The sequence below is a fragment of the Fusarium proliferatum genome (assembly GCF_900067095.1).
Source record: "Fusarium proliferatum ET1 genome assembly, contig: FPRO_scaffold001, whole genome shotgun sequence".
Taxonomy (NCBI): domain Eukaryota; kingdom Fungi; phylum Ascomycota; class Sordariomycetes; order Hypocreales; family Nectriaceae; genus Fusarium; species Fusarium proliferatum.
Genome location: NW_022194790.1, coordinates 5,379,794 through 5,392,523, shown reverse-complemented (window position 1 = coordinate 5,392,523; position 12,730 = coordinate 5,379,794). Strand labels below are relative to the sequence as shown.

The window sequence follows — 12,730 nt, the reverse complement described above, 5'->3', positions numbered from 1 at the left end:
GACTCTTCTCCTTTTCACTAAGAAAGATCAGTCTCTTCCCAACAATCTCCCATCCTGGACGAAATCACCATCATGGCCGCTACCACCGAGCACAGCGAGCAACTCAACGAGAAGCACGATGGTCTTAATGGCTTCGACCCTGAGGCTCAGCGCCTGGAGAGCCTGAACAGGTTGCGAACTGCCCAGAGTGTTCAGATGAGCCCTGAGTTGTTTGAGAAGCTTTACCTTTCGCCTATGAACAAGGTCAAGGGAGATCTTCGACAGACATTTGGAAACCCTACACCTATGTACGCTCGTATCACCTCTCCCCATGCCGGAGTCTATTACTAACAACAACTGCAGTGCTCTTGTTGGCTTCCTCCTCGCTTTCACACCCCTGACCTGCGATCTCATGGGCTGGCGAGGCGCTGGTGGCAGTGGCGCTGCCTCAAAGTACGTCTTAATCCCCTAACATCCCCTATAAACGCGTCTAACAATAGTAACAGTGCCGTCTACGTCTTCATGGGTGGTCTTCTCATGATCATCGGTGGTATTCTCGAATGGGTCCTGGGCAACAGTTTCCCAGCCTGCGTCTTCTGCTCCTTCGGCGGTTTCTGGTTCTCTTATGGTGGCACTCTCATCCCTGCTTTTGCTGCCTACGCCTCTTATGCTCCCGCCGATGCCACATCCTCTGCTGAGGGTCTTGCTACCCAAGGTTTCAACGCCAGTCTTGGTGAGTCTATCTTACTGTCCTAGCTGATGACCCTTTGCTAACGATAAATAGCTTTCTGGCTGCTCTTCATGGGTGTCTTGTCCTTCATCTTCCTCATCTGCGCTTTCCGAACCAACGTCGTCTTTGTCATGATCTTCTTCAGCTTGACCTTCTGCTTCTTGATGATCACTGCTGCCTTCTGGGCTCTGGCCGATGACTTCACTGGAAATGCAAAGCTCGCACAAAAGCTCCTCGTGGTATGTCTTCCCTTACACTACACATCTGACCTCTTACTAACTTGTCTCAGGCTGGTGGTGCCTTTGGATTCGTAACATGCATGTCTGGCTGGTACATCCTCATCGCTGTCCTCTTCGCTATCGTCGACTTCCCCATCCAAATCCCCGTTGGCGACTTGTCCACTGTCATCAAGGGATACAGCGAGAAGGCTCGTCGTGCTTAAGCTGGATATGATGGGATTAATATGGAAAAGGGGTTGTAAGGAAGATACGCACATCAGGGCATCTCCTTACTGGCGTTGGTGATGGCGTTGAATCATCCAACAATTGGAAATGGGTGGCTTCTTGTCCGACGTTCGGACTTTGAGATTCGAACTTGATTTAGTTATTGGTTATATCCAAAGGATCTAGTTACTTTATTAGCGGAAAAGATAGTGAATACCAGGGACGTTTCCCGTTATGCTCTGTACCACATTAACTATTTGTTTTATGAAGCAACTCTGGTTGTTAGTTTTGGGGAGAATCCACACAAACTTGTGGGTGAAAGAGTGTATTTTCGTTGAGTTTATTGCGCAGTAGATCTCCTTCGTCTTCCACCCAAAGTCACCGTACGCTTACAACGACAATTAGAAGCGATACGAGGAGGAGTCTTACCATGATGCCATACATAATTCTCTCATAGCCAGTGAGCTTTAGAAACGACGTCAAGATAGTGTTGTAGTGTCATATGTCAATTTTTCGACTGGTCGCCTTCGACGCTACGAGTACCCGACAATGCTGTTCTTGGGCTACAAGTATTAACGTGGTTGGATGCCGGACTGAGGTTACGCAGTGAATGGCGACGAATAGTAATATAATTTAAAGATCCTGATATATTTAGAATTAATTTAACTCCTAGACACCCACATTCGTAACTCATCTTGAGAGACTGCTTCTTACTCCAGCCCTTCCAATACAAGTCCAAACCCTCTTTAAGCGATGTCTTTCTTTCTAAGAAGCACCTTGACATCGTCTCCGTATCTCTCAAATCCAACGTTGAATCCTCCGCGCAGAGTTGGCACCCTAAACTCCTCACCAGGAGCAGCTTCAATGTCAAATGTTCGAAGCATAGTGGCAACAACAGAAAAGACGATATCAGTACCAAACACGCGACCAGGACACATATTACCCGCAACTCCAAAAGCTCTGACTTTGCGAACAGCACTTCCGGAGACTTCACCCGCTTTGTTGATGAACCGAGAAGCTTTGAAGGACGGGGCATCAGGACCCCAATTGTCAACGTCCAAGTTGGATGCACACATTGGGAGCATGAAGATCTCTCCTTGAGGAACGGCAATGGGATCCGAGTCGGGGAGGTTCAGCATGAAATCATGGCGAGCGATTCGAGCGACTCCTGTCATGTGAAGACGGAGAGTCTCGTACCAAGATGCCATCAACCATGGGCATTCAGTACGAACATTGGCAAAGTCCAGACGCGGCTTGTCTTCCCCTTCAACATGTTTGAGCTGTTGCACCTCGTTGAGAATAACCTTTATCAACTCTGAGTCCGTCAGCAAGTGGCGTGTGAGCCAGACTGCAAGAGTGCTAGTGGTTGCGAGGAGGCCTAGAGCTGAGACCATCTCAATATGATAGTAGTCTGGGTTGTTCTCCCAGTTGGGATCACTGTGGGCCACGACATTGATGCTGTGAGCTGTAGTTTGAACACGGGCTTCCCGGTGCTCGAGATGGAATTTGCGAAGTCTGGTCAGGAGGTACTTGCGAGAATTCCAGGCTGAGTGTGCTGTAAGCCAAGCGAAGGGCCGTCCAAGAGTATCGAACGTCTCGCTGAGTTTCCTAAAGTCTTTTAGTATTTTCCGTCAAATACATTTGGGTAGAACTTACATGAACTCATTGGAAAAGTCTTGATCCATACTCCAGGGGTTGGCAACTCCCCAGACTGCACTCGCTGTCGCAGAAACAGCCAACTCAAATACCCAACGTCCAACAAGAACTTCATTCGTCTCGGGCATCTTCATCACACGCTCCCTAATGTTGTTACTTGAGCGCTGATTGAGGGACACAATGTTCTCGGCGTGTCCAAACTTTTGCTTGTGCAGAGGCTGAGGGTTGTAGCCGAACACTGCCTTGATGGTCTCCTCCTTGAGACCAAAGAGGCGAGGGCCAACATAGACAAGAACTTGAGCGAGGCCAGTGTCATTGACATGACGAGAGAGAACTCGATCCATGCTGGGATGACAGACAGTGATTCGGGCAAAGGGGATGTTGATTGTGAAGATTGGTGCAGTGGTGGATTTGATCAGACGGTTGATGTAGCGAGTGCTGTCGATGGTCAGGCCAAAGAGATGACCCAACCAGGGAACAACGCCGGACAGGCGGGGGAGATTGGAGATGGAAGGGGTGTCATTGATGGAAGGCTTCTCCTTAAGGGAGCTTGGAGACGAAAGGAATTGCAGAAGACGGCGAGTCAGTGCTGGGAGAATGTAGACGGCTACGGAGAAGAGTATGAAGGTGGGAATGAGATTGATGGTGAGGTAGGTGAAGGCCTGAGACTGGAGGATAGAAGACATGTTGAGTTGAATCAACGCTAATCAATGATATAAGAAGAGAGATAGAGAGATAATGGTGTAAGAGATGATGTGATAGTTGCTCTGATGAACCTCTCCTTTCGTCTGGCCATCACTCCCACTTATACAACTTCACGATAGAACTTCTCAACTCCAAACACATTCATCATGATCAACCTCAGGTCTCGGCGAGTCTCTCCACCACCAACCTCAACTGTGAATAAGCCCAAAGGCCTGGACTACCAAACTCGCCATATCACATTCCCAGCTGCATCACTTATCACATGAATAATGCCTCCAAGACCATGATCTAGCGAATTTTCGAGCCACACATACCCAAAAAAGACTCGAATACCCAATGAAGTCGAAGAATCGTCATGTTTGTCGTTACACAGGATTCTAGATAGAGTTCGATATTGTTGGAAAGACATATATGCAGTTGGTTCCCTTTTCTAAAGGAGTGGGTGTACACGGCGATGCCCTCACTTGTGAACAACCCAACAGACATTCTAGATCCGGCGATACCTTGGAGGTTGTCAATAGTTCATCAGCAACGCCTAGGCTTGTACAGCCTTCTCTGACGCCCTTTTCTTACGTCGTTATGTCTCGCATATTATAGGGGGCGAAGGGGTTGGTGGCGTACGCATTTGGGGTTGGACCATCTTTTGCTGATAACATGGCCATACGGCGAGAAACGTTCGTCTGTGCGATCCTAATAACCGTCACGCTTTTATTTGACTTTACAACGTCTAAGCTAAGTATATAGTTCTTCAGGAGACGGCAAGTCTAAAGTGTGTAGCTTTGTTAATAGACTTCTGTACCTGAGGCCAAAGACACAAGCTGAAGTATATCACGCCCCAGATTACGAACCAACAGAAATGTTTCTGGAATCTCCGAATGACCGTGGTCGTGTGTAGCCATTATGCTTTTAGACACCCTGGTTCAGGTTTCCCAGTTCCAAGTCTTTGGGCCATACGCTAATTGCACAACACCCTCTTTGTTCCCTCAACCCATGCAGACATATCGCCATCAAAAGTCTAGATCTACAACAAACAAACAACTTTCTCGGATCGGTGCGAATCAGGCCGAGTGTGACTCCAGTCAGGTCTTCGGGCGCCGAGGAGAACAACGCCAAGTATAGTCGGTGTGAGTATTGGACGCCATGATTTGACCAGATGGGGGGATACTGTTCTACACTTCGGGTATTGTATCTTGCGTCGATTAGGTAGGTGACACTTGTATGACCAAACTCATCGGGATCGTCGATGGAGGATTTATCAAACGCGTTGGTAAGGCTGCGACCACCGGTGGCGTGAATCTTTACTCCTCCAGCGGTGCACGATCCAGGGATCTACGCTCACATGGGAGAGGTCTCGTATATGGCTGCACAACGGTTCTAGACTTGATTGGATGTAGTGATAAGGCTGTATAACGGGCGTTAATTATAGGATATGGACTGGAATGCCGCTGGATGTTGGTGTCGGGTTTGGCTGGCTGGTGAAACGGGGGCACTGCTAAAGAATCAACTGGGCGGAGTGGCTCTTACATTATTTCCTCTCTAATATGACCTCTATTTGGTGAATAGATGATCCGGTGTATTGTTTGCGAGCTGAAGGATTCTATGCAGTTGGATGTTCATGTTTCATCCGTTGGAATGTTAAGATCGGAGTCGCCTCAAGACAAAACACGACTATTGACAAACTGCATATGTCTGAGACATGTTTCTCAATTCCTTACTTGGGGAAAGATTGGAGTACTTTGTTGATAGTGTCAAGACTCCAGAGATGACATGTCGTGTCTATGGCTCGTCTCAACATATTGCCTAGAATTTACACAAACCGCTTGCTCAAAATACACATATCACATATGATAGTGTCATCAGGGCACCATATATTAGTAATAACTTATCACAAAATGAGCTTTCATATACATAAAGCTTCAGTATAAAGGGGGCGCAAGCGATTTGAAGACGTGATAATTTGATGAGAGTTACACTTTACCCAGTGACGCAAACTAGCCTCAACTATAGGAGACTGCCTGGGTACCATACGTTTGCTACGAGACTCACCAGATCAAAAACTATGACAGGTCTCCAGAGTTTCACCCGAAATGCAGATGCACATCAATCCCGCCAATGAGTATTCATGCGGTGACTCAGTTTGGAAAGCATCGGTCTCTGAATATCAAGATGATACGGCAAGGGCGCGCCTTGAAAGGGTTTCTCAATATGAAATTTATAGTAAATTAACAAGGATTAAATATGATTCCATTGTTTGAGTCAAAATGTCTCCATATTGGATCCTTTTTGGGCAGGGAAGTGACTCGAATAAAGTTTTTAGTGTCAAAACCGAACTGCGATAGCGGAGGCGATTGATAAGATAAGAATCACAAATATTCTCTCTCTTTCCCCTCATAACGCAATTACACTCACTCAACCTCGCATTTTCTCTCTTTTCCGTATCCTCTTCTTACTTAATAATACATAATCGCAATGGCTCTGCGACTCCCCCTCCGAGCTCGATTGGCGTCCTGCGCTGCCGTCGCCCGCCCTCGCATCGTCCGCCGAAGTTTCGCTTCGCTACCAAATGCCGACGTCGCGTCCGATTCCAAGAGCGCTGCCATTGTGAACGAGCATGCGCCTTATATGGTCGCCACATATGCCCGTCCTCCGCCCGTGTTTGTCAAGGGAAAGGGTTCGTGGTTGTGGGATGCTGAGGACCGAAAGTTCTTGGACTTTACAGCCGGTATCGCTGTCAATGGCCTCGGTCATTGCGATCCTGAGTTTACTCGAATCTTGAGCGAGCAGGTAAGAAAAATATAGTTTAGATGGTGGAATTGAGTTGCTAACGGTCAATTAAAGGCCCAAACTCTCGTCCACGCCTCCAACCTCTACTACAACCCATGGACGGGCGCCCTCTCCAAACTCCTCATCGAAAAAACCCTCGAGTCAGGTGCCATGCACAATGCAGCCTCAGTCTTCGTCTGCAACTCCGGCTCCGAAGCCAACGAAGCCGCTATCAAGTTCGCCCGCAAAGCCGGAAAGGTCGTCGATCCCTCGGGCGAGAAAGTCGAGATCGTCTCTTTCAACAATGGTTTCCACGGCCGAACTATGGGCAGCTTGTCCGCGACACCGAACCCTAAGTACCAGAAGCCCTTTTCGCCCATGGTCCCTGGCTTCAAGACGGGAAATTACAACGATATTGCTGGAATCAATGATTTGGTCACTGAGAAGACATGCGGTGTTATTGTTGAGCCTATTCAGGGCGAGGGTGGCGTTACTCCTGCGACTGAGGAGTTCCTTGCTGCGCTTGCGAAGCGATGTCGTGAGGTCGGTGCTGTCCTTATCTACGATGAGATTCAGTCTGGTCTCGGTCGAACAGGAACTCTTTGGGCTCACGGTAACTTGCCCAAGGAGGCTCATCCCGATGTCCTCACAACAGCCAAGGCTCTCGGAAATGGTTTCCCCATTGGCGCTGTGCTTGTTACGCAGGATGTATCTGATAAGATGAAGGTTGGTGACCACGGTACCACATTTGGCGGAAACCCTCTTGCTTGTCGTCTAGCGCACTACATTGTCGGTCGTCTCTCCGACAAGCAGCTCCAAGCCGACGTTCGCGCCAAGTCCGAGATCTTCAAGGAGCGCTTCGCCAAGCTCCAGAGCCAATATCCCGATCTTGTCACAGAGGTCCGTGGACGAGGTCTGATTCTAGGCCTCCAGTTGTCTGAGGATCCTACAGCCATTATCAAGGCTGCCCGTGAGCGGGGACTGCTCATCATTAGTGCTGGCGTCAACACTTTGCGATTTGTGCCGAGCTTGACTGTTACAGATGAGGAGATCAACCAGGGATTGGATATTGTGGAGGCTGCCATTGCTGCTACTCGATAAAGATAGAGTTGGGTGTTTATGATTACTGGTTAAAAGTGTTTGATGTTAAGACGAGAGCGAGACTAGACAAAAGGCTAGATACCATATACTGATTTACGTTTTGCGATTGCCGTAAATATGAAGATGAGACGAATGGCACTTAAAAATTAAATAGAAGAGTTAAGTTAAGTCACTGGAGTTGGTATGAATATAAACGTGTTACGATTGGAAATCACAAAGTAATGGGAAATAGCATGTTAGAATGTCGATTCAAATCAATTGATGGCCTGTGTCCGTATATAAAACGCACATGACACGCTCAACGCCAAACATCCCCGATATCCTATATCCTATATCCGTCTATGTAAATCTAGCAAATAGCATGTGTCTTGCCAGTCTTGCCCTGGAGAGAATGCGACTCGCCCTGGGATATGTTAGCTGATGAACAATTGCCAAAGAACATAGATTACTTACCTTGTAAACAGGGTGGGCATGCTTTCCACGACCCATGGCAGAAATGTGATTCCTGATGTACTCCTCGCGCTTCTTGATAGACTCCTGGTCTGTCTCCTTGAGAAGACCATGGCACAGCTTGACATCGCAGATGAGCTGGTCACATCGACTCTTTGTGAAGTCCTCTCGGACAACAACTCGCAACATCTTGACACCAGAGTTGGGAGCCATGGTGTAAGCAGGGACGACCCAGCCCCGAGAACGGAGGTGGTGAGCGAGAGCAAACTCGTCGTAGTAGCGATCAGGATCACCGCCCTCTTCAACAGTCTTGAAGCGGAAGGCAACGAGGGGGAGACCAGCTCCAGATCGTTCTGACATGATGACGAAACCCAAGTTCTCAAGGGTTTCTGTGAGGTAGTCGGCAGTGCGGGTGAGGTTGCTCATGATAGCACGGTAACCATGCTTTCCGAGACGGATGAGCTGGTAGTACTGACCAATGACCTGCGATGCACCCTTGGAGAAGTTAAGAGTGAAAGAGGATTGGTCGGCTCCGAGGTAGTTGATGTTGAAGACGAGCTCTTGGGGAAGATACTCGGGAGATCGCCAGATAACCCAACCAACACCAGGATACACAAGACCGTACTTGTGGCCTGAGACGTTGATGGAGACGACCTTTTCACATCGGAAATCCCATTCTAGGTCAGGGACCACGAAAGGTGCGACAAAACCGCCACTGGCAGCATCGACGTGGATGGGGACGTCGAGATTTCGCTCAACAAGGAGATCATTGATGGCCTTGATATCCTCGTACTCACCAGTGTAGGTGGTTCCGAGAATAGCGCACATACCAATGGTGTTCTCATCACACAGATCAACAGCCTCGTCAGGATCCATTACGAATCGATCAGGAGTGCAGTAGACGAGCTTCTCATCAATCTCGAAATATCGAGTGGCCTTTTCCCAACAGACCTGCACAGCAGATGACATGACAATGTTGGGGTGCTCGGTGCTCTTCCCCTCAGCTTGTCTGCGGTTCTTCCAGCGCTTCTTCATGGCCAGGACAGCAAGCATGATGGCTTCTGATGAACCAACTGTAGATGTACCGACTGATTCGCCGGGAGGAGCGTGGAAGAGATCACCGATCATGTTGACACAGCGGTTCTGAATGTCGGCGGATTGAGGGTACTCCTCGTAATCGATGAAGTTTTTGGAGAAGGACTCGGCCATGAGCTTTTCGGCTTCATCTTCCTGTTGTGGGTGTTAGTGAAGCTATTCAGAGATATGGTGGCGGGGTAATTTAGTGCTTGCGCTGGTGTTGCACAGAGCGAGCTGTCATCCCCAGAGCCAAGAAATGGTTCGTCTCCGCTGTGGGCGGGCTTGGCAAACGACGCATATGGATTGATTACGTACCATGTAAGTAGTGACAAATGATGCCAAGCTAGTGAAATAGCTGTTAGCAGCTGTTTTTGGCTCTTGGAAGTGGAGGCAAAGGAAACTTACTTGAGCATGGGGTTGTTGTCGAGACTCAGATCATCCTTGATCATGCGATAGGCAATGTCGCGGGGCATCTCATTCTCAGGCATATGATGCCTGGGGAGGTCCATGCCCGCAAAGCGAGAGCCGTAGACGCTGGTGGTGAACTCATCCTGGTAGCTCGCAAGCTGCATCTGAGGCTTTCTCGAGGTGCGAGAGCTCGTGGAGCGGATAGACGCAGCGTCAGAGTCGTCTCTCCCACGGACAACAGAGAGGTGAGACATGTTGTCGATGAACGAAGGAGTAACAGTTCCGTTGGCAGAAGAAGGGAGATGTTGGCCGTTGGAGGGGAAGTAGCCGTTTGTACTTGACTTTACGGGTCTTCCTTGGTCGTCTGTCTCGATGATGGGAACAGGTGAGGCAGCCTCACTTGATGAATGTTGTACGAGACTCATGATGGAAGAGTTGGGGGAAGAGGGGTAGCTCTTGATATAGGCAGTAGATATCACACACAAAGTCTAATGTAATAGGCCGAAAAGGGAAAAACGGGAGCTGCCGGTTTTTCCTTGCTTGCTTTCGTATAGTGTAGTGAGTGTTTGGTATGCGTGGCGCGTCTTTGGACGTGGCCGTTTTAGTTGGTTAGAGCTACAGTGACGATGACGGCAAGCCGCAGCCGTGAAGGTTCAGTGGAGGGGTAGAACGGGAAGCTCGGCAATAATCTTTGGTGTTTGAGAGCTGAAGCTGTTCCTTAGCGTGAAGGGGAAAGGACGTGTAATACAAGAGGAGTTGTTTATGGGGGGATGACAGATGAAAACCCAGAGAATGGATGGATATAAGAGACGGATGGTTATGTATGAGTGATGCAATAGAAGGGATACGAGTGGAATCGAGAGGAAACAAAAGAACTCTCAACGAGGCAGAGCCACCGACTTTTTAAGCAATTCTCATGAGGACGTGAATAAAATAAATGCCTCCAAATTTACAAGCATGGAAATCCGGCACCTCAAACGGGAGCCCGCGCGCATACCTTAGTTCATAGGTAGCTATCCGTAAATCAAGGTCAACGGCCCAACGTGGTTCTGGTACCTGAGGCTTCTGTAACTTTACAAGCACTGCCCTGTTGATGATCCCGATCCCAGCATCGTATTGTCCTCAGTACCAGCGCAGTCAGAAACACGCCAGAAAGATACCTGACAACTACATGATCAACGACCCCGTTTTCATCCGCTTTTCTCCTATTATTGGGACTTTTTGTCCGGGCATGATGATGACGATTCCTGGCTCGCTCGCTCGCTCACTCACCTTTGCGCTATCCCCCCCTGCTTCTTTTTTCGGTGATACTGGGGAGTCTCGTTTCTTTGACTTACACCGACACCTACCGCTCTGGCCTCTAGCATTGGCTGTATATATCCCTCATAGACTTTATTAAAATTACCAGTTCATTCTGGCCAAGTTCTTTTGTTTTGCGGGCGGCCTCACGTAGACCGAAATAAGTAACCCAGCGACGATTTTTCTGTCTCAGGCGTAACGCAAACAAGTCAAGGTCAGCTCACCTTGCAGCAGCAGGCCCCCTGTTACCACATTGGGTAACTCGGTCAGTGTCGATTCGGTGACGTGAAGCCGAGAGAAATAACACGCGGTTTTCGGGTTCTGGTCTCCGGGCCAGGGTTGAAGCATCTGATGATGTTCCCTTTTTTGCAAAACACAGACGGTCAGTCTCCGTGGGAAAGGGGTTGCGGTGTTTTTTCTTCTGAAGCAGATCGGACGGACAGATATCCTAGTTCTTTGGGGTGCAGGTTCTGGGGGGAACTTGATCCTATTTGCTGGCCCTTTTCTGGGACGATGTAGGTGAGTTAACGTAGCATGGTATTTCCCCAGGTAAAGTCGGTGTGCCTTGTTTTACGATGTGCTCTAATTATTGCTGTTCTCACCTCGATATGGATGTTGGATAGTATTGCGGGCGTTGAACCCCCAAACTCACTCCATCGTCTCTTGATCTTGATTATGGGCACACATATCTTGCGCCTCATGTTGTTTGCCCCCATATTTTGGCCACAAGAACTCGATTCCAGTCATTCCGTGAAGATTATCGAAATTCGTAGAGGACAAGGGCTCTGTAATGACTTGCAGCATTACCATGTAAGCCCCCTGCTCGGGCATCAATATTGTTCTCAGCGATAGAAAGGCACAATTTTACCGGGTAAATTCGAGAACTTGGGTTACTAGCAATATCCTTTCTATCTTTCTACCTTCCTCTTTCCATCATCGCCATGACCCTTATGGTCAAAATCTTCCTGTTTACTACTTCCTTGATATTTACAGGGCTGAATAGAATGGGAAATGTCGCGACGGCAGCCCGGCCAACAAGCGCGGTCCAATCACGGAGGTTACCGGCCGGTGAGACGGGCCTCCAGACCCACATTCACGGCCGAGTTCCGTAAAGAAAAGAATTGCTTCACTCTCTTTTACCAGAGGCTGAGACTTGAGGTTGAAACGGGCACTTATAGGTACTTGATTAGCGAGTACTCTAGGCTATTATGCCGAGAGATCAGCCAAGAAGGCTGGGCTCGCTCCCCTCTGCTCACCATGTCTAGTCTTTGTTACAGCATTATCCACTATGTATCGTTTCATATGAGGCCATCTAGACCCGTAGAAAACTACACGTCTACTGGTAAGCATTACGAGCTCTAAACGATCGACAAAACTCTCCTCAAAACACACGTATCATTTATGCCTCTCTATCCGTGAAGAATAATCCCCCAAAAAGGGGTCCCTGTACGGTTTCTCCGTGAGCTGCTTTCTCACCCCAAGTAACCTGACTTCTGTCGTCCAAGTGGCGTGTTCTTTCTTATTCCTCAAAGCCCAACATCCCCGGATTGAAAGCTGAATCCTTGCTCATAATCCAATCGGCCCAACTCCCGCCCAATTTCGTGGGGTCTATCATATGTTGCGTGTTGTGCTCACCGAGACTGAGAGCACTGACGCAGACACGGTCCGTCCGCCCCCTTTTGAGCCCTGTTTCTTCTAGACGCAGACAATGCTTCGAATGGCTTCACTTTTGTCGGTGGGCGTCGCAGGCTGAGGCGTTAATGTTGTGTCGTTCTGAAATCATTTTGAAGGCATTTCAGGCTATATTGGCCACTTTGTCAGCGATTAGAGCACCTTTACGCAGTTCAGCAGTAGTGAATAAGCGATGACACTGCATACTCTTCATTATTAACGTCAACCAACATCTTGAAGGCAATGCTTCCAGCCACAGCGCCTCAGGAGTAACTTGCGTTAACCAGGCCCACAGCGCGACGGTCCGCCGGGATTCAATATCCGCGATCCAGGCTTGACCGATCCGTTTTGTCCCGTCTTACTATTTCGAGACGATGGTCAGTGACTTTGGGCGGTCTTCTAGAAATTCGATGCATTGCAGCTTGGTTGACCAGGCAGTCCCAGTCTT

The 12,730-nt window shown here is 48.7% G+C and overlaps 4 protein-coding genes across 4 annotated transcripts; 2 read left to right on the top strand and 2 right to left on the bottom strand.

The window, feature by feature from the left end:
* Positions 1–72: 72 nt before the first annotated feature.
* Positions 73–1,151, top strand: FPRO_00335 (uncharacterized protein; the record flags this gene model as incomplete). The annotated part of the gene is made up of 5 exons (XM_031225505.1): positions 73–287; positions 343–432; positions 486–712; positions 764–948; positions 999–1,151. 5 exons carry the CDS (start codon positions 73–75, stop codon positions 1,149–1,151), a joined length of 870 nt encoding a protein of 289 aa, XP_031076135.1.
* A 747-nt stretch (positions 1,152–1,898) lies between these two features.
* On the bottom strand, positions 1,899–3,494 carry FPRO_00336 (uncharacterized protein; the record flags this gene model as incomplete). Its single annotated transcript, XM_031225504.1, has 2 exons — positions 1,899–2,760; positions 2,809–3,494. 2 exons carry the CDS (start codon positions 3,492–3,494, stop codon positions 1,899–1,901), a joined length of 1,548 nt encoding a protein of 515 aa, XP_031076134.1.
* Positions 3,495–5,982: 2,488 nt separating this feature from the next.
* FPRO_00337 (putative acetylornithine aminotransferase precursor) lies at positions 5,983–7,377 on the top strand (the record flags this gene model as incomplete). The annotated part of the gene is made up of 2 exons (XM_031225503.1): positions 5,983–6,297; positions 6,352–7,377. 2 exons carry the CDS (start codon positions 5,983–5,985, stop codon positions 7,375–7,377), a joined length of 1,341 nt encoding a protein of 446 aa, XP_031076133.1.
* Positions 7,378–7,726: 349 nt separating this feature from the next.
* On the bottom strand, positions 7,727–9,737 carry FPRO_00338 (putative glutamate decarboxylase; the record flags this gene model as incomplete). Its single annotated transcript, XM_031225502.1, has 4 exons — positions 7,727–7,780; positions 7,831–9,057; positions 9,220–9,247; positions 9,310–9,737. The coding sequence occupies 4 exons, from the start codon at positions 9,735–9,737 to the stop codon at positions 7,727–7,729; spliced, it is 1,737 nt and encodes a 578-aa protein (XP_031076132.1).
* Between the last annotated feature and the right edge of the window lie 2,993 nt (positions 9,738–12,730).